Raw genomic sequence first — 21320 nt, forward strand, 5'->3', positions numbered from 1 at the left:
CAAAATTGCTTTACACCCCACCTGTCTTCTCTGTCCAAAATGTGAACATTTTGGTCCTCAAAAGAGTGTCATTTGTCCTTGAGGTGCAGGTGGACGGCTGAGTCTTGTCCTGAGGAGGTAGCTCTTCTAAGTAGAGCCATGCGTATGTGGAGAGGTTGTTTGGTTTCTCCAGGTTGTTGTTGGTTGTTTTTTTTTTTTTTTGTTTCAAATGGGTTATTTAATTTTAAAAGTTTTTTTGGAGCATAGGGCTAATTAAAATAGCAAAATTGTGGCCAAGCTGCAAAAACAAGATGAGCTAAATTGCATAACAAAGCTCCATGGAGCTAAGCGAGAGCTTAGGGATAATTTAAAGGCACCGGTGTACGAAGGCAGTCCTCGAGGGTTGGTGACCTTCATGTTTTAAATGTGTCCCTGCTTCAGCACATCTGATTCAAATCAAGAGGTCATTAACAGGCCTCTGCAAAACCTGCTGCCATGTTTACGGGGTAATTCCACTGTTTACATCAGGTATGCTGGAGCAGAGATGGACCTACAACATGCAGGACACGGGCTCCCCGGGGGCTGGAATTAAACTCCACTAATTTAAGGTTTATTTAAACGTAAACATGGAAAAGACAGCGGTTTGAAGTAAGAAAATCAAAGCGAGGAGAGAAAGCAGTTGTGACGAATCCCTTTCATCTATGTTTGCTTTTAAGGGGCCGAATTATATAATGATGGTTCATGGAGAGGCTTCATTTTGTTTGTTTAAAAGTCCAGTTTTAATAACCAAACTTATTGTATTTTTTGGCAATTTACCATGAAATGTGGATCCGTTTAGCAAAAAGCAACCTGAGAAATCAGTACAGAACCAACAAATTTTCTACCTAGGAAAGATAATATGAGAAAGAAACAACTTTACTTCAGTCCCTAGCTGTGTATTACAAAGATAGTTCTTGCTTTGGCATTTGTTTCCATAAAAAGAGAAAGGATAACATAACTTGTCAAGTATCAAAATGCAACGTTTGCACTGTCAGCGTCTCCAAAAAGCCTACTTCTGTCTTATCACAGCAAAAGCCAGCAGATATTAATAGAAGGATAGCAGTGTCAACTGTGTACCAAGTCTTCAGCTTTTTAAGAATCACATGGACTGAAATCCTGCCCACTTTAAGACTCCAGGACTTAAATGACACATGCATCAGTAGACAGCTGCCCCTACAACAACAAATAACAGGAAAAGAAATACAGAGCTACTCACCCACTGCCCAGTTGTCATAAACATGTTTAGCAATGTCTGCAGCTGAGTTGTTGGGAGTGAAGAGGAACTCGTTGGTCTCCCCGCAGACACGAATAATCCGCAGATTTATCTGCAACACAGAGATGAATGTAGGGTTCAATAATATAAATGTAAAAAAAATAAATAAATAAATGAACGCTACAGTGAAAAATGGATATCTCCCACCATAGATTCAAGCAAAGTAATTTAATAGGAAACAGGAGGAGGATATGGAAGCCCTGTGGAGCATCCTTCCGCTGGATCAACTCCCATCTGTCTCCCGAACTTCCTCCTCCTCTCCCCACTGTAACTATATACATCATGTTGGTTCCCAGGTTCGTCTCTTACTGGCAGTTCAACAGGTTCTCGCATAAAGCATTAACAGGAGAGGGGGGGGGACTGCATTAACACGTTTGTGTGTGTTATATATATATTCAAAACTTGACATCATCTTGGCGCATTTAAAGGGGCGATCATTTTGTCCTTTTAATTATATGAAACCGTTATCTTCTGCGAGAATGAATGACGACACAACTTCAATGTTTCCGTCGTAAAGTTTAAATGTCAAATTTACACAGGTGTCAAACTTACACAGGCAGGCTCCTATATCCATGACAACAACCCAATAATCTCTGGTTAAGTGTCTTTTGGCAAATGGCTACAAGGCGTCAGTAAGCTTCAGAGACAATTCTGGCTGGATATTCAGCCTGTTTTCTTGTCACAATTGGAGGAGTCCATTTGGATGGTTTCGGGGTAATAGACCCGGTTTCAAGGCATAACTTACACTCTGTCAGGAGGGTTAAAGGTTTTGGGAAAGCCATTCCAGCAGCCTAATGTTAGCCAGCTTAATCCAACCTTTAACACGTTTGGATGCGTGTTTGGGATCATTGTTCTTTCGGAAGACCCAACTGGGTCGATGTTTCATTTGTCTGATGATTTAAGGAGAAGCTGTAGGATTGAAAGGTAGCTGTCCAGCTTCTTTGTTACGTCGCCTTTGTATAATTCACCTGAATCAATGGCAGCAAAACGTTGCTTCTGCCACCCTGCATGACTGTGGTGTGGCGGCCGGACCTCGATCCCTCAATACGTTCGGCTTTTCTTTGTCTTTTCTTTGTCTCTTTCAAACATATGACCATGTTTGACAGCTGCAAATTTCCATCAAGGTTGCTGGTCTCAATTTTGGAGCAGGATCAGCACCTTTTACGAATTTCGCGGAGTATTGCTGTCAGACAAGTCAGTGCTTACGCTGGCAAAGAGAAACTATCAGATCCAGTTATAGATCTGACCACGCATGGATGAGAGAAAAAAGGTTTCTGATTAGGTTAATGCACGAGGCAGATGCTTTTATCAAAAGCAACTTACAGATGAGGATATGACAACGTGGTTCATGTCAAAGCTAACAATAAACTAATAAAAATGGTTCCTGTCTGGTTCGTTGCACAATTAATGAATACAGAAATAAATCAGGGGGAATGGTTGAAATAAGTCAAAATAATGAGAAACCTCTGAGTCAGAACACAATGCCAAGGTTGCCGCCAATGTCTTCAACAGACAGGAGTGTCCGAACTTATAGTAAGAATGACTAATGATGCAGCATTTCTGTTCCCAAGGAGCAAGTTACAATTGAAGGTCTGAAGACAGAGTGGGATCGAGAGGAGGAGCGCCTGGTCGAATGTGGGTGTTTCACTAAAACACAGGGTACAGTAGTAGGCACAATTTGAGCAGAAATTAGGGCGACATTTACTGTAGGCTAGATTAGATTCAAGGATGAAACTACTGAGAGCCAGATTTAGAAGCTTTCTTAATGCAAGAAGGCCTTTTAACCTATTTAATCAAAGCAACTTTTCCATAAATACAGAGAAACTAGAAAATGTGCAAACGTGTTCCTAATTGCCTCATGTCTACATGTCTAATTTAATTAAAAATGCCTTGTTCAAATACAGTATAAATCAGATTACTAATTACACTCCAATAAATTAGTGTTAATTTCAAAGTGTTTCTAATATTTTGCATGATTTCTGTAACGTTGCCACAGTATGCCTTAATGAGCTCCAACAGCAGCCACAGTCACATGTGCGTCTGGCCTGGGGTGCCACACATGGCGGAAGCACGTGTGGCACTGTTGGCAGTGTGGTGCGGCCTCGACTCCACGCCCCCGTTGCCCCCCGCCCTCTGAGACGCGCGTGCACACGCGTGTGCGTGCAGAAATCATATACAACTACTCATGCGCAGTGATGTAAGAGGGCTAACACCGACGGATTGAAACCGAGATCTCTGTAAACACGTTGCCAAATCAGCTTAGAAGTTTAAGCCCGGACGAGGCATACAGAGACGTAAACAAACCCCCGCATACACAAACAGATTAAAAACAGAGGCTACCGCTCTCTATCCACACATTGCAGCGGACAATCAATACATAGGGACTCCACAAATGATATTTTACCATCACTACAAGCTTATCTCACAGTCAACACACGTCGAGATAATTGCACCAAGTCTGATGGGCTTATGAGGGAACAAAACGTGGAAAGTTTGGGTCAAGGCACAAAATTTGCTTTGTAGATTCCAGAACAATTTGCAGCACACAGCTTGTTTTGATTTATTTGAGTGTGAACCTAATGCTGTTCATCATGCAAACACATGCAGTTAGGACAATGGATGGAGGCAAGTACACAGCGACCCTGGAAGGGAACCTGTTAGAAGTTGAAAAAGAGGGTGGAGGTTCACCTTCCAGTGAGACAACAGCTTCAAAGTGGAAAGAATCAAATCAAAGAATGTCCATGTCTTGGCGTGGCCTAGTCAAAGCCCAGAACTAAGTATAATAGAGAATAGGTGACAAGACTTCACAGATGCTCTACATTTGTGTGGATTTTAGTGTGATGAAATGTTGGAAGGTTCAAGGAGAACAAAAAAATTATGCAAAGAGCTTTTACAACATGTGCACTGTGTTGGTTTGCTACGTAACGATCAAAACTTCGATGAAAAACGTGGCAAAACATGAATAAATCCTCCTCTGTTCCCTCCTGTAGTTCATGAAAGAAAGCTTTGGCGCCACAGATGACAACGGCGCACTTCTAGCGGTTCAATGTCACAGCTGAACTGGTGCCCACAGCGGCAGACACGAGAACAAAGACAGGCACTGAAGAAGCCCTTTCGCACAAAGACGCTCTTGCTTCTTCCTGGCGGAACACCTGGTCGTCGCCGTGGAGTCGTGGAGCCATGGCGACAGGCAGTCGTGGAGCCATGGCGACAGGCAGTCGTAGGAGGCTTAACCTGATAACACCTACGAGACAGCTTCGCCGACCCCCCCCCCCCTCCCCACACTTTTCCTTGTCACATCGTGCTTGCGTGCTTTGCGCTCGTTCCGTCTCGGCGCTGCGCTCTGAAACCGACTCTGCCTCGCTCCGTCAGGCTCCGAGTCTGCACAGCTTACAGTAAAGCAAATGTGCAAGACTGGAATATCGAGGGGCGCAGAGCAGGGCTCAGACACTTGTGCTCTCCTCGCAGCAGACTGCACAGCAGAGAGCTTACGAAGCTACTGATTCCATTTATGTTTCCTGTAATGTAGGATTGCTTCTATTCCCTTTCACCAAACAGCTTAAAAAAATACCTACATGAAGAGGTAGATTATGATTGCAAATGCGTCCATACTTTATACCTGGTTTGCTGGAAGGTGTGAGGAGGGTTTGGACCTCAGTTGGATGTAGACATAGTTCAGATTTGGAGTCAGTTTTATACTGGATGTAAGTTTTGTGTCGCTTGAATCTGTAAGTGAGAGCTCCTCTCCTCCACGCCTAATCATCACCTAAGCTGAATGTAACTTTTTGAACCTTTCTACCCATCTTCAGGTTACAAGCACGAACCTCAACGTATTTTATTAGGTTTTTTTATGAGATAGTCTGACAGAAAACGACGCATGGCCGCAAACTGTAAGAAAAGTAACACCCAGTTGCAATTTAATAAGAATTAAAAGCATCTAAAAAGTGGGCTGTTTTTTTTTGTTTTCATTTTATTTTGCCACTCAGGCCAAACTTTGTAGAACCGCTTTTCCCTGCAGTCCCAGCTGCAAATCTGTATCTTTCTACAACCCCTGCATATCAAGGGACTAAGACTTCTGACCTTGATTCTTGTCAAACAATCTTAAGCTCAGTCAGAATGGATGAGAGGCATCAATTTTCCAAGTCTTGCCAAAGATTCTCAAACTAATTCAGGTCTGGACATTGACTGATTCCTAAAAGATGAATATGCTTTGAACTAAACCACTGCATTGTAGTTCTGGCTGTACGTTCATAGATAGTGTTTGCATTGTCCAGCTGGAAAGTTAACCTCCAGTCGGTTTTCGCCCAGAATTGCCCTGAATTTGCCTCCATCCATCTTCCTCTACCCCTGTTAAAAAAAAGGTCCCCCACAGCATGATGCTGCTGCCGTTGTCATTGATTTGGCTTCTTTCTTGTTGCCTCTCAATAACTAAGGTAGGATTAGAGAACTAGATGAATAATGGCTGTCTTGCCAACAGATCCCCAAACATGAGCCGTGGATCTCTGCAGCTTCTCTAGAGTTACCATGGACTAACAAAACTCTGAGGGTTTCACAGAACGGCTGTTTTCATACTGAAGAAAAACTAAAACACGGGCGGACACAAATGCTTTTCAGCTTTCTTCCCCTTCCACTTCATAATGCTGCCACTTGCATTGTCACAGCTCTGTGATTGTCTATTGTATAAAATGTAAATAAACTGCAGCTTTGTAGTTGTAACGTGACAAAATGTGGAAAAAAAAAGATCAAGGAGTATTAAATGTTTTGTGCAGCATTGTCCTTCACTTATGCTCCTCATCCTTTCCTTCCTCCACCTCCTCCTCCTCCTCTCCCTGAGGGTCACGGCGCCTTCTTCCTGGATTCTCCTCAGCAAACGGGGCCGGTAATGAGGTTTCAAAGCAGCCGAGGGAAGGATATTCAATTAGAATCTATTCTCTCTAACAAATACGCACGCTTCGAATATCGGGTGGGGGGACCGCTTCACGAGTCAACACATGCGTAGCCGCAGACGGAACGCTAATTGCGCATGAATGTCGGCCATATGCCAAGTGAACGTTTCCCTACTTTGCGGTGTGCGGAGGGTTTTTAGTGAAGGAGGAACAGCGAGTCCTGCTCTGTAGCAACGTGAGGATGTGAAAGCGCCTCTGCAGCTGTAAACTCTGTCGGGACGCTGAACCGTCCTTCTGCTTCCAGCCCCCTGGTTCCGAAACCATAAGAGCGGAGAGACACGTAGCCGGTACTGGCTACGACCCCCCCTCGCTGCAAGGCATTACCGACGCGACGCAATGACGCGCCGTCAAGCGCGACACCGTGTAAACAGCGATGCCCCTTTTCTGCTAAACGCTGTTTGCAAAAAAGGGGAGAGCAGGAAACCCAATGCCGTCTGTAATTATTCCAACCCGAGTGCAGCTCTCAACTCTTTCTCGAGGCTACAGACGGTGCGTGTGTGTATCTGCGTGCCTGTGTTTACAAGTGCATTAAGGAGCATTGCCGCTCTTTAGACACTCTGCAGCAGTCAACAAATTACAGATCGGGAGGCCTTCCTGTGGGAATGTATTAGAGCGGCCTAAGCAGTCAGCGCGGAGGCCTAACAGTATGAATGAAGGGCCGAAGTGTTGTTATAGGCGAGGCAGCCGGATTCACTCACACGTCAAATTTGCAGACGATTAGGTTTCTAAGTCTAACAAATGTAGCCTGATGCGGGCTGATTCTGCACATCACTGGCCCTTCTTCTCGTCTGGCACTGATGTAAAGCTGTTAGCACTGCTAAACAACGGCAAACAATAATCAGCTGCTTGTGTGACCAAGTGTGAACAAACTGTGTTAAAAAAAAGAGCATCCAGGTAGGCGTTCTGTGTTACTGTAATAACTCGCCGCCATTCCCGAATAAAGGCGACGACGGGAGTCATTGTTTCTTTAATTAAAAACACATTAGAAGGCCCATTATTATCTTCAGAGACTGATTATAAAGAACTAAACTAAGAATCTGCAGCATCACTTCCTCAGAGTTAAATGTACAAGAATCCCCAAGAGACTTTTGATTAGTTTTAATTAAATATTATTATAATTTTTTTTTAGTTTAGGTGCTCTTCCTTCAGCACACATATACTTCCAGAGAAATTATGCAACAGTGGCTGAATGAAAATGAAATGGAAGGGAAAAAAAAGCTTCAGGCAAGGGATTCAGCTCCTCTGTGTATGAACTGTGTGTCTGGCAACGTTGTGGGAAATGCGCTACTCCATCAGTTTTTAAATTAGCTGCACAAAGCTCATCTTTGTTCCTCCATTAAGCGTGGTGCCTTTATTAGTTATTTTAAGGCTTAAAACATGACCAAGTGCAGCTGAGGAAGAAAAATACCCCCCCCCCTCCTCTCCCAAATTTGCTAAATGCATTTATGAACTGTGTTTCTATATTTTGCCAGAAAGTTTTACCATAAGGCTTTAAAACAAATGTGTTCAGCTTTTAAGGATTTTTTTTTTTTTTTTTTTTTTTTTTTTTACATATTGCAAGAGCATATCCGTCACGAGGTGATGGAGGCATGAGCTACAGATTTAGATTCTGACCAATTTTCAATGCAAATTACATCAAAGAGGACAGATTGGGCTATAGACCATCAGAAATTAAAACCATATCCCTCAAACCCTTTGTTTAAAATTTAATGAACTCAAAAAGTGCATCGACGCACACGCAATCAAAGGACTTCTTTGTAGACCATAAATGGTGGCAGTTCCTAAAAAAAGCAGCACTTCAATATTGTGACATTTTTTTTCCAGGCACACTAGACGCAATTAGACCTGCATGACGTATTGAATCACAGATTGTGAATCACATCCACATAACAGCCATTTCCCTTTCGTCATTAACTTCTACATTTTAATGTTCAATGGCCTCCACTGATGGATCTGTCAACACAGCTTTTGGGATAAAAGAAAAAAAAAAGGAAAAAAAAAAGTCAAAATTGCTAATCTGCTGGTAAAGTCGACATTACCAACATGATCACTTAAAAGAAGACACTACGCCTGGCTAAAGTATGCTAGGCTCCGTCTGAAAACATTGTTTGTGTAAGAACTCTTTAATTAAAGCACTGTGATAAGTGCTGTCCGAATAGTGCAGTCAGTAAGGAAGGGGTTGGAAAAGAAGCCTGTCTGCTTCCTCTCACAGCTCTTAGCATGTAGGGACCTTGTGACGTCTCCCTTACTGGTGCTAAGGAGCTATAAGGAATCCCACAATCCCTTGCGTGACATGATGTATAAGCACAGTCCACCTCACGGTGGACTGTGCGCAATTTGCATTTCATTTTCAGAAGGCTGTAGGCCCTGGTTTCACTAGAATCATACACGTGCGTTGCGTAATGACGTCGGAGTTAAAGGCGGTCCGAAATCAGCACAGCAGTTCAAAGCTACCTTCCTCCCCACAGTAGAGTTCTTACTGTTTCATGAAAGCCAAGGTACGGGAGCTAGGAACAGGAGGTAGGAGCCATAATGAGAACATTTTGGATGCATCCCGTCTAAAGGCTGCTTCCATTGATATTTTTCCACATTTTCCTCTCAGTAGTCAACAACTTCTTCGGCTTACATTTTGAAGTCTAGTAATGACAAAGTCAGGACAAGATATGATAGATGTGGAGGAAAAAAACAACAACAAAAAAAGGCAACTACATAATAATTTCTTATAATCCTACAACATACGTAAAGTTTAAGTTTTTCTCTCCAAAATCTGTTTACGTGTGGACAGGAAAATGTCTCGTTGGCGAAAGATTTGTGTTAGTGTGGACAGCGCCACTAAAAGCAGCGCCTCCATTCATGATCACAGGCATACAGAACTGATTTAGAGCTGCAGAATAAATCGAACTGCGTCATCCTATTATCAACATGTTTACTGTCATAATCACAAAGGTCTGCTTGGATGCATTTTTATATTTCAAGTGCCATGCGCTCCCACTCTGATTGATAATAATTTATTTGGAAACTTGGATGGATCCCAACTGCTGTTGATGCCGATAAATGATTAGGATTTTATTGAGGGGAAAAGAATATAGCAATAAAAATGATGGTATCCTTGTCTTACTGTGTTTTTTCCCCCCCACTGGAGACAGGATGAAATATAAACTCGTCTGCAAAATAAAGTGGAAACATAACAGGGAAAAGTGCCCATTTTAAACCAATGCTGAAAATCCTTTGTTAGAAACGGTAGGACCGAAGCACAGTTGACTTGAGCAAAGTTTGAAAGCTGGATCATTAAAGCAATTTTTTGATTTTATTTTGTTTACTGTGCCCGCTTCACTTTAGTGTGCTGACGCGGACAGCAGAAAAAAGAAGAACCTTGACCTACCTTGTTTATTTTTAACTTCACCCTGTTTATACGGCATATATAACGGCTCATGCACTGTAGTTTCAGACTTTGTTTGCTTCCAGGTTCTTACATCTTCACCAAAGTCGTTTTAGGCACTTCTAAATGGGAACATTTGGGATTTTCCAGAAATCGTACAGTTTTATAAATTACATAAATTAAAAGAATTTATGTAACATTTATATATATATATATATATATACACACATTTAGAAATGTTATAGTTTCAAGCATTCTCTATATTATGAAAAGACCTGGATTTTGAGGAAAAATACTTCCATAAACTTTATATTGTTGAAAAAATATATACAAAAAAGGGGAGGGGGGGGCATGCAGTCTGAGGGAGCCAGGCTTTATTTTATGTTTTCAGCACCGACAGTCGTGCTCTGCCGGTTGCCATGCCAACACTTGTGATAACCATGAAGCTAGTTAGTCATCTGTGCCGTTTTGTCCTGTCCCTTCTCTGTGTGAACTGTGTGTTCTGTCGGAGCTCCTGCAAACAGAAAAAGTTACAACAAAAGTGTTTTTTTTTTACATTGGCGCCTTCGCTGATCCTTCCTAGCCTGGATGTTGTTCGACACACTTGGCATGTTGTAACTGTACACAATGTTTCACAGAGAGAACAAGGGCAAAGGTTTTTAGAAACGTGTGATAATGGGTAAACAACTGCACATCGTAGGCAAAGAGGCTTATATTTGTGTGATTGTTCTGGAAAACAAAACTCGCAAATTCAAAATGCGAAATTATGCATTGTCCATATTTACTGAATTTGCTGAAAATTCCAGACGGTATGTTTCAGCTTCTTCTATAGATGTTAAATAGGATTTAGAGCAGGACTCATAGGAGGCTACTTCAGAATAGTCGTATAGACGTTTGTGGGTGGTTCTAGCTGTGCATTATGCTGGTGAAAGACCCATGACCTACGACTGAGACCAAGCGTTCTGACACTAGGCAGCACATTTCTCTCCAGAACGCCTTGATAGTCTTGTAATTTAATTTAATCCAGCACAGAGCTGAGGCACCCAGTGCCCGACGCAGCAAAGCAGCCCCAGAACATAACGGAGCCTCCTCCATGTTTCTCCGTAGGGACAGTGTTCTTTTCTAGGTGTGCTTTAGTTTTGCATCTGTGGACATAGACCTGATGTGCCTTGCCCAAAAGCTCCAGTTTTGTCTCATCGGTCCAACGGAGATTCTCCCAGAAGCCGTATGGCTTTACAATATGCAAATTCCGGTCTTGCTTTTTTATGTTTTACTTTCAACAGTGGTGTCTCCCATGAAGTCCACTTTGACTCAAACAGTGACGCATAATACAATCTGACACTGATGTACCTTGACCTTGAATGTCATCTTTATTTTTTTTTATTTTGTTCTGGGCTCTTTGATTACCATCCGTACAACCTTTATTTTCAGTTTGTCATCCATTTTCCTCCTGCGGCCATGTCCAGACAGGATGGCTACAGTCACATGGACCTTAAACTTCAGAATAATATGTGCAACTGTAGTCACAGGAACATGAAGCTGCTTGGAGATGGTCTTATAAGCCTTTACCTTTAACCTGCTTGTCTATAATTTTCCTTCTAGCCTTCTGAGACAACTTTCTCCTTCACTTCCAGTGATCGATGTTCCGTGTGGCAAACACCAAATCACCAAACAGCACGCTTGGTTGTAACCAAGCTTGAAGACATCTGTAATGCTAATTAGAGGACACACCTTAGTTTAAAATGTCCCTATAGTCAAATTATAGCCAGTCTTTTCTATTGCTTTGTCAGTTTCACGTTATTTCAGTGACCAATGTGGGATTTTCCTTGACTCACAGAGGGGTACCAACTGTTTTGTCCACGACTGTATTTTTTTTTTTAAAAGCTGCTGCTGGTAACTTTTTGGGGTGTACAAAACTGTCTGAAATAAATGCTTCAAAATAACTTAGTAAAAAAGAAGTTAATGAGTGGTATTGCTGGTTTGTTATAACCTCTTCTTAGACTTTCCACATTCCTAATTTGTGTCAAAATCAAAATCTTCCAAGTTACCGCCAATGTTTTTTTGTACATATAGGCTTAGTGGCAGATAAGGATGAAAGCTCAAACATAAAATCCTTGTTTTTGCACACAATCATGGCCAATAAAGAGATGTTGTGGCCCTAACTCGGCTGATTAATCTACACAGAAAAGAAAAAAAACATCCTAGTACACCATTTAAGAGAGTACTATGTATATTTTTTCCAAGTATAAAACACTTAGGCTATAAGCTTAAACTTCTAGGGTAAAATCACCCAAAATATGACCGGAAGTAACACAAGATTTAAGTCTGAATCAGAGGCCTGAGCCTAATATATGATGCAAGAATGGCCCCAGGATTAGTTCAGTACCGATACTGACTTAAATTGGTTCCAACTTTCAGGCCAAAAGCTGTAATATCCTTTTTAACATATTATAATTCCTTACTGTAATTACACAGATTGTGCATGTTAACATTTTTAGTGTTCTGTTGTAATGCCTTGTCTGAAGATTAGACGACAAAAAAACACTAAAGGTCGAAGTAAAAGCTGCCACATTTTTAGCTGCAACTGAAGGGCACCGTGTTGGTCTGCAATGCACTATACCTTCTTATTCCTTATCCAGTCGGTATGGTCCTCAGTGACCATAAAACACAAAATGTCTTCCTGCTAAGCATCTAGAGGGGTCATTAATTATCAAAGAGATCATCTCCTGAAAGATTATCTCTTTTAAGAGGGATGGAAAGAAACAACACCACAGAGCTTTATCAGATGCACTTTCTGACGCTCCCTGATAGTGCCCTGATGTACGAGCAGCTAATAGCCACACTGCAGCTCTCATAGATTCAAGTGATGTTTTTTATCTTAATAGAGCGATGTTCACAGGCATTTTAATTAGGGCTGAACAACTAATTGCATTTGCAATACAATCGCAATTTCTAAATAGCATAGGTATCCAATTTTTGGCTATGTAATAATGAATGAATCAGACGCGTCCTTTAGGTGTTGGTAATGTGTTTAAAGTGGGTTTGCCTCAACATGGAAGGGAAGAGAGTTGCAGCAGTGAGATAATCTAATTTTGTTATTTGTTTAAGAGTTTATATAATCATACCTTTTGCCAGAAGCTTTCAGGAATCTCACCATAGCATTAAGTACTGCTCAAACTGTTTAACACATAGACTTGTTTGTTGGGTGCACTTATGTTCAACAAGGATTGATATCCAACTCAACAAGGTAATTTCTTTAATAGGGATATTCTGATTAATGTAAACAGTTATTTTTTTATTTTTTTAAATAGTCTGTATATACAAACTACTTTATCTACAGGGTATTTTTGTCGCTTGTGGTTAATGCAGAGAAAGACCAAGTTAATTCACAATTATGGTTAAATATATCGCAATTTAGATTTTTGGCAAAATCGTACAGCCCTCATTTTAAAAACAATAAAGTAAAGAGACAATCCTCTTAGAGCTCCTCTTTAAAGAATGAGAACTGAAATAATCAGAAACTCTTTTATAATGTATCTGGGTTTTTTTTTAAGGATTCAGCTGTAAAGGTATAGTGAAAGTACCTAACGAGCAAATTTCCAGGTTTTCTGCTTTCGAACTTCTGGAGGAAACCAACTGAGCCGCCCTCCACTATCAGTCTCATCATTCTGCTGCACACTGTACCCCCCGCCGCTCTCTCCAGGCCCTTTTCTTTCTACAGTCATTCAGATAGACACCTCCTTTGACACAGCATCCGCGTCACATCCAGAAACTCTTCCTGTCACAAGCCCAATCAGCTGCTTCCTGCACTTCAGCTGCAGCTCTCTCCTCATCCTCCCCCCCCCCCTTCTACCTGTTAACATACAAATAACCCTTTAATCCATCAGCTGCTCCGCCTATCTCCACGCAGGCCAGCCAGCGATGCCTGTCATCTCCCCGGTCTAAGAGTCACACGTCCAGAGCAGGACCGGCAGAGACGCCACGTAGCCGCCTTTGATCGCGCCTTCCGCATTCTGCTCCCTGCGAGCGATCAGAGCTGTCGAGAAGGGCGAGAGGTAGGTCTCCCCTTCACAGCTGCCTCTCGCCTCATCCTCAATGCCCCGTTCAGAGAGACTTCACACTTTAAAAGACTGCTTTTCAACCCCCTCCGGGCCGAATGAATTAACATGCCAAATGGGAGCAATGCCATTACAAGAAAAGCACTCTTTAAATGCCCTCACACCAAGGAGGACGCGCAGAGCGTGGATGCAGACAGATGAGAAGGATCTCCGTCTACTGATGGCGTGGTTTATAACCAGATGAAAAGATACGAAGGTGACGACGACGCTGGACAGTTTCAAACCCTAATCTGAATTTTAGACATGGTGAAAAACGCGGTGACAGCGGCCCGCAGCTTAAACGAGAGCACTTGAGTTTTATTTGCTCCGACTGAGTCCAGTTTGTCCTCCTTCCATCCAAACACGCCTCCGCGCAGCCTTTCCCCAAGCGGCCTAATCTCTGGCGTTTATTTAATAAGGGGTGGGTTTGATAAGATAAGACCGAACGGAGGAGTGTCACCAAGGCACACTGCTCCTTGCCGGGTCTACTCTTCTGCCTTTAGAAGCGTTTCACAATATTTTCCTGAAGCGTTCCTAACTGTAAAGAGTTTATTTGAGCAGTTGGATGGACTTTCACACATGGTCTATTATTAGAGGCAAATAATCAGTGGCTGTCATCATGGATAAAATCCTTACTATAGTCAGCACTAGTATCTCCACATGGTAGCGTGCAGCCTACAGTGTGGCATTTTTACATGGTATTTTCAAATAAACATTTAATTTCTTCTTTTTCTGGCACAAATCAAGAAAGAATTTGGAGCCTGTAGCGGCTTGCGTAAACTTTGACTTCATCCCCTTGTTTTCTTCTCCAAGGTGGGTAAAACTAGTCTGACGCAACATGAATTTCAGCTACCAGTGGCGAACTGCAGAGTGTTATTTAATGATGAGGGATTGTGAAAGCTACTGAAGAAAACATTACTACCCCAAAAAAACATTGTACTGAAAACACATCATCCCAGTTACTCATTTGCAAGAACTAATGTAGGAAATGTGCAAACCACTCCTATGGCTGATCGCAGACCGTTTCCAAATGAGAGAAGGCTCTTGGTTTAAAATCGGTGCAGCGGATTCTTGCATTTGGTCGGCAAAAAAAACAAAACAAAAAATAGCCAAGCGTCACCTGATTGTCCGAGTCTGTTTGGTTAAGCATCAAGACGACAGTGGGCCAGCAGCAAAAACACAAACTCAAAGGCCAACGTGCCACATAACAGCACGCTGCCAGTGTGAAGGGGCTTCACAGAGGGATGATGAGCACACTAAATAAAAAGGACTTTGCGTCCTTCCTCTCGCTCGTCCTTCCATTTGCTCCCTCCCTCCCCCACAATGCTCTCCTTCACTGCCATCACTGGGTGTCTCACCAACGTGACTTCCCTCCTCTGTGCTTTCCTGGCCCCCTGCTATGTGAAAACCCCGGAGTCATGTAAAGCCTCCCCGTGCACAGTAATGGGTGACCTCTGCTTTCCTCCGTGCTTCCTCCTACCAGCGTTTCTAAAAAAAAAAAAAACCCACGTGTCCTCGTTCCTAGGTGGTCTCTCCCCGGCAATGTGTGGTCAACTCCCTGCTGTCAGGATTAGATTGTTTGTAACCTTTCAGGCTGTCCTTTTAAAAAGCACAAGCTGAGCGCTCTACTAAATGTGAGCATGTCTGTTTTTCTCTCTGCAATGTGAGTGTTTGCTGAATATCTTTATTTTTCAGAGGAAATGCTTTTTCTTAGCTTTTTTTTTTGGGACAGGACAGTAATACTTGAAAACAAAAAAAAAGAGCACATTTAATTGTTATTTTTTTAAGAACTTCTGACATAACGCGGCAGAAAACATCAGTGACGAGGACAGGAATGGCTGCGAGACAGCAGTTATATCCACAACGCTGCATTTTCCTTTCTCCTTCAGAAAAGAGCACTGCCCTGCAGTCGCAACTCACGTGATGCCGAGTGTGTAGAGAAAACAACGTCTGTGTATGTGTGCACATGTGAGAGTATTATTGGATGTCTGAGAGTGTTTGATGCGCACACACACACACACATATAACTGGCAAGCTAAATTGCCCTTTGTGCTGGAATTTACCAGATGGTACTGGCCACAAACCAGGACTGTTACTCAGCAACTCGACCATAAGGATGGGCGGCAAGCCAAATATCCTACTGTTCCTTTGATTTCAGCCCGCTACTTCACTAAATCTTTGAACATCTTCCAACGAAACTACATCATAACAATAAAACAAAAAGTGTAAAAATGACGAGATGGGACCAGCGCGGAAGCTAGCTTGAGCCTGCGAAGCGCCCAAAGTCATCTTGACTGTTTCGTGTCAGCTGAAAATTTCCTAGAACACATGGAAATATTTTCACTGCAACATTAGACCGCTCTGCTTAAGCACCTGCTGTCAGAAGAGTCTTTTTTTTTAATCATATAATTATTCCTAACGTTTACTTTAAGTGGTTTTTCAGACCAGCTAAGCTGACAGTTGCCACGGCCTGTCCGTCAAACTGAGTAAGCTAAAATAAAATTGCTTTTTTTTTTATTATCCTCATCATATACAGACAAAACCAGATATTTACCTACACTATTTAAAATAAAATAATATTTTTTCTCAAAATCTGACAATAAAACTGAGTTTTTCCTCCCTGTTTAAGTAAGCTAGCCTCGCCAAAAATTATCACTACAAATTATTTGCATTAGCTACATGTTAGAATAATGAGCAAGCTACATGTTTAGAAAATTGATTACTTTCTTCAAATTAGAAGTTTGATTGCACAAAGATTATGGTCTTTGAACAATTTGGGAAAGCCCAGACAATGCTATTGTTATCTAAGTTAAATAGACGAACACCTGTGGATGTAATTCAAGGCAACATTGTGTGATATCATGAGAAGATCAAAAGAAATCAGCCAAGATATCGGGAAGAAAAATCTGGACCTTCACCAGTCTGACTTAATCATTCGTACCCAATTTCACCTGAAGGTACCATATTTCATATGTTTCAGGAAGTATTTAGGGAGAATGGTTCTGTGTCCCAGAACACAAATGTGTTATCGGGACAAATGCACAAGCAAACTCAAGAACAGCTGCAACAGACCTTGTGAAGTCGTTATCCAGAGTGAAATGAGTCGTGTGCCGATATGGGCTGAAAGGCCACTCAGAAAGTAACGAGCCAGGAAAGGAAACAACATTATGTTGTACATTTTGAAGTGAAATTTCCCTTCAGTCAGGACGTTAAAGCAAAAACGAACCTTCCAAAAGAACAATGACTCTAGCATGCTGCCTAATTAGTCACAAAGTGGCTTAAGGACAACAAAGTCAATGCTTTGGATTGGCCTTCACAAAGCCCTGATTTCAGTCCCATAGACATTTTGTGTGCAGAAATGGAAAGGTGTAAGAGAGCATTAAGGCGGCCTACAGATCTGACTTGGTTACATCAGTTCTGTCAGGAGGAACGGGACAAAATTCCAGAAAACTATCAAGCATGACTTTAATGTTTGACCCAAGCCACACAATTTTAAAAGAAACTCTGGCAAATACTAAAGGGAATGTAAATAATTCTGAATTTGAAGAAAAAAAGGGGGGGGAATATTCAGCTAAAACAAATAATTTCTTACAGTCATGCAACCTGGTATTCCACTGGAATAAAATTCCTATTTGAAAAGCTGTAAAAGGGAAATATTAAATTTTCTGAATGAATTCTCCAGACACTAGGGATGTTCGTTTGAAAACATGGTAAAAACAAATGTTTATGAGTGTGTCTACAGTATCTCAACTTGAATCTTTCAAGGTTTTCGAATTGGTTTTGAGTTTCTGGTAGTCGTGTATTGTGCACAACAGGAAAAAGGAAGCTCTGTGTGGAGATAGTAGAGGCTTCCAGACACAAGAGGCAACAACAGGAAGAATTTGGGCACCACAGAAAAGGGGAAGCAGAGAAATCGAGCTCTATGGCTCATTAAAAGGCAGTGAAATGTATGGAAATATACAGGATGAAATTAGCCTGCAGCTATATCTGGCATAATGCATGTTCTGTGGATAGAGTCTCATAGGTAAACAAAAAACAACAGCCAGGTTGTGTGCTTGATGGGGAGGCTGTCTTCTATTTAGCAGTAGCTGAGGCATCATAAATATGGAATAACATTACACCCATGACTGTGAAGCTGAGAAATCGACAAGATACACGCAGAAAAGTAAGCACAGCAACACGCAGAGACCCTTTTACTCAACACATTGAATTTTATGTCTTGGAGTTGCGCCGTACACTTTCCATTTTTCATGAGATATTTAAAGCTTCTCCACAACCTTCTCCCCGACCTGTCTGCTGTCTCCCTTGGTCCTCATGATGCCGTTTGTTCTCCGACGTTCTCTAACAAACCTCTGAGGCCAGGAACAACACAGCTGGATTTATACAGAGATTCAACTCTGACATTAATTAAACGATTTCTAAAGCCCAGTGGTTGCAACTGGAGCTTATTTAGGGGTATCAGAATACAAGGAGCTAAATAAAAATGCTGAGCAGACATATTTTTATTTCCAAGACATTTTTGATTAATGTATCGTTTTATCTGCCTCTTCACAATTTAACAGTACTTTGTGTGGGTCTATCGCATAGCTCCCAGTTAAAATGCAACACAGTTTGTGAATAGTTTTGCCATTTACTCCAGATAACAGCCACCCAAGGTTGGAATAAATGTGTCAGCTTTAAAACACCCACAAGCAATCCAAAGCCTAGAAGACTGAACCAAAAACCAAGGGAAAGCTGCTGTAACTCAATATTTAGCCAAATCAGATACTTCAGTGCTTTAAGTCCCCTGCAAGAGTTAGAGTTCCACTGCTTCCCTTTAGATAAGCAACTGTTCCTCATTACAAGAAAATGAAAAACAAGGGCTAGTTAAAAGCCCTCAATCATTCTACTCCAAGGTCCACTGCTTCATTACAGAGAGCGAGTTCAGATAAGGAAGAACACACACACACACACACACACACACACACATCCCCAGTCAAAGTGCTCCATAGCATCCAACATGCAATGACAAATTTGTGCAAGACAGCAAGTATAGGCCAGCTATACCCTCCGTCCATTTTCCCTGCTCTCCAACAGAGAGAGAGAGAAGTCCCTCTGCTCTGAACTCCCTTCATCTCTTCTGCGACCTCGTCTTCTCCATTCCTTATTGTCTGTTTACCACAATAAGATCTCCGTGTAAACATCTTAAAATCAAAACTTGCAAAGGAGAAAATGTTTTTTCAGCACAATATATATTTTTTTACAGCCAAAATGAGACAAAAATATCCAAAATTGGATTAAAGCAGGAAAATAAATTGAACTAACTTTTGCGCCGCTACCCTCAGACTGACGTAAAGAAGAAAAAAAGAAAAAAAAACATTTAATTGAGATCAGTTTCTGCTCCTGTTCAATACAGGTCTCTTATGTAAATGAGAACTCATGTCTCAAAGAGGCTACCACCTGTGTAAAAAAGGTTTAATAATAATATACACAGTGCCTGATAAAATTATTTATATTCCTTGAACATTTTACATATTTTTTCCCAGAGCAACCCCAAACTTTAAAGTATTTTATTGGGATTGAATGAGATTCACCAACAAAACGTAGCAGGTATATGAAGTGAAAAGAACGAGAAGACTTTTCTTTGTTCATTTCTATCCAGCCCCATTATCCTTAAATAAAATCCATCACAACTAATTGCCTTCAGAAGTCTTATTTGCAAAGTACTGTAATGTCTTAATAAGAAGAATAAAAGGTTTTCACTCACTCTTTGGTGGTATACCGTAGGAAAAAACAAACTGAATGTAAACCCACTAAAAGGCAGAATTAAATTTGGACAAATGGCTCCAGTTGATCGAGTACACATAAACATGCACATAATTGCTTGAACTGTCATAAACTATGGTCCTATGAGGACCCAACCCTGAAATTTAGTCTTAGATTAAACAGTGATAATACTCCAGGGCCCTTTAAACCTTTGGAAAAATACTTTACACCCACACCCAGGATGAAGCTCGATGTTCCCCTGTGCCGTACTTCATATCACTAAATCCACATCATAATAACAAAAACACTGTCAACACAATCTGTGAATGGCAAACGCTCTTCTCTTTCCCTTTGTTCTGCACTAAAGCTCCTCACTCTATTTTTTATTCTAAACGCACTGAAAAAGCTATTTTCCCTGACTGACAAACACAGCAGGGAAACAATCCAGCTAAGGGCAGGTTAGTGATCAGTGGTAATTGGAGGTCAGCAATGCTTGACCATTACATGAGTGTTTTTGTTGTCTGCCCCTGTTTCTGCGTCCCTCTAATTCTGCAACTGCAGAAGCACAGGACGTTCGGTTTTCAAGACATATTTAAGCACCGATTTAGAAGTGGCAACTTGTACCAAAGATCGGTCCGAAAGAGACATTTGATTCATGCCGGCTGGCTGCTCTGACGCAAAAGCACACTCACAGAGCGTGTGCTAGCAAAGCACGGCTTTAATAAAAATGTCCCCTCAGCTGGAAATTGTTTCCAGTGCGGCTGAAAGGCCCCTTTTATTGAGCTGGTAGAAGACCAACCCTTTCCCATCCTCTACTTTTCCTCCACTCAAAGGTGCACAGACACCGTGCTTGAGACTCACTTCATCAGAATCGGCTGTGCGTTTGTGTATTTTGCTTAGCCAACATTTAAATTATTGCCGCTTTTAAAATCTATTTAGGAGTTGTTGTTTCGCAACCTCGCCTGCATGCAAAGAGAAACAGACTGGAGAAACTGGTCCCAATGAAAGCAATGCATGGTGCAAGAATTTTAATTAATATTGAAAGCGTATTAGACTTGAGGTGAGCGCCAACTTTGTGCTGAATTTGGAGTACAAAATTAGTTTCCTATAAACGCAAAACAAAAATTTTGAGGCCAACTTCTAGTGTGCAACAATAATTCACCCTGTTTGCAACGATTGCTCAAATGTCAATTAACATGCAATTACTAAGGTTAACACTGAAGACTTTCTGACCAGCAGAGATCTACCGATCAGATGTTCTTTTGGATCCAGCCAGCCGATATTGATCAACTCTAATCTTCTTTAAGACTATATATAAACACATAAAAAAAATTAAAATACACTCTAGGTGCTTTGACATGGGGTGGCAATTTTGAACAAAACAGAAACAAAAGAAATAACAAGATCATCCGCATTGACGCACCAATGCATGTCTCCAGCGTTTCTCTAATTTTCAATCAAATTTTCTAAAAAGTGCATCAAAGTACATGCAGTTGGTCGATGCGTTTGTAGACTGAAAATGTTTGCAGTTCTTAATTTTGATGCAATCTCTGCTTGAGCAATTGGTGTGTTGCTCCAGGGAACAGAACAAAAAGCTCTTCTTATGTTGTGGGCTGGTGCTGCTTGATATCAGGAAAATATATAAGTGAATTACCATAGATGAAGATGATAAAATTAATTCTAAACCTATACTTTATCAAGATCTTCTTCACCATTATACTATGTTCCCATCATCTTGCAGCAGCTCCAAACAGACTTTGGGCCATTAGTCCACTCAACTGGCTAAATGTATTATTGATATGCAGAGCATAAATGCATGAAACTTTAAATATAACAACCTACCAAGTATTTCATCCAAGCAC

At 41.4% G+C, this 21320-nt stretch overlaps 1 protein-coding gene across 1 annotated transcript in view; it reads right to left on the reverse strand.

The window, feature by feature from the left end:
• The window catches only part of ubl3a (ubiquitin-like 3a), a 42762-nt gene that overhangs the window by 7478 nt on the left and 13964 nt on the right, over nucleotides 1–21320 (reverse strand). Inside the window, exon 2 of the mRNA XM_012878690.3 lies at nucleotides 1235–1343. Within this exon, the coding sequence (XP_012734144.1) occupies nucleotides 1235–1343 (109 nt within the window). The remainder of the gene's footprint in view (nucleotides 1–1234; nucleotides 1344–21320) is intronic.

The sequence above is a fragment of the Fundulus heteroclitus genome, chromosome 11 (assembly GCF_011125445.2).
Source record: "Fundulus heteroclitus isolate FHET01 chromosome 11, MU-UCD_Fhet_4.1, whole genome shotgun sequence".
Classification (NCBI taxonomy): domain Eukaryota; kingdom Metazoa; phylum Chordata; class Actinopteri; order Cyprinodontiformes; family Fundulidae; genus Fundulus; species Fundulus heteroclitus.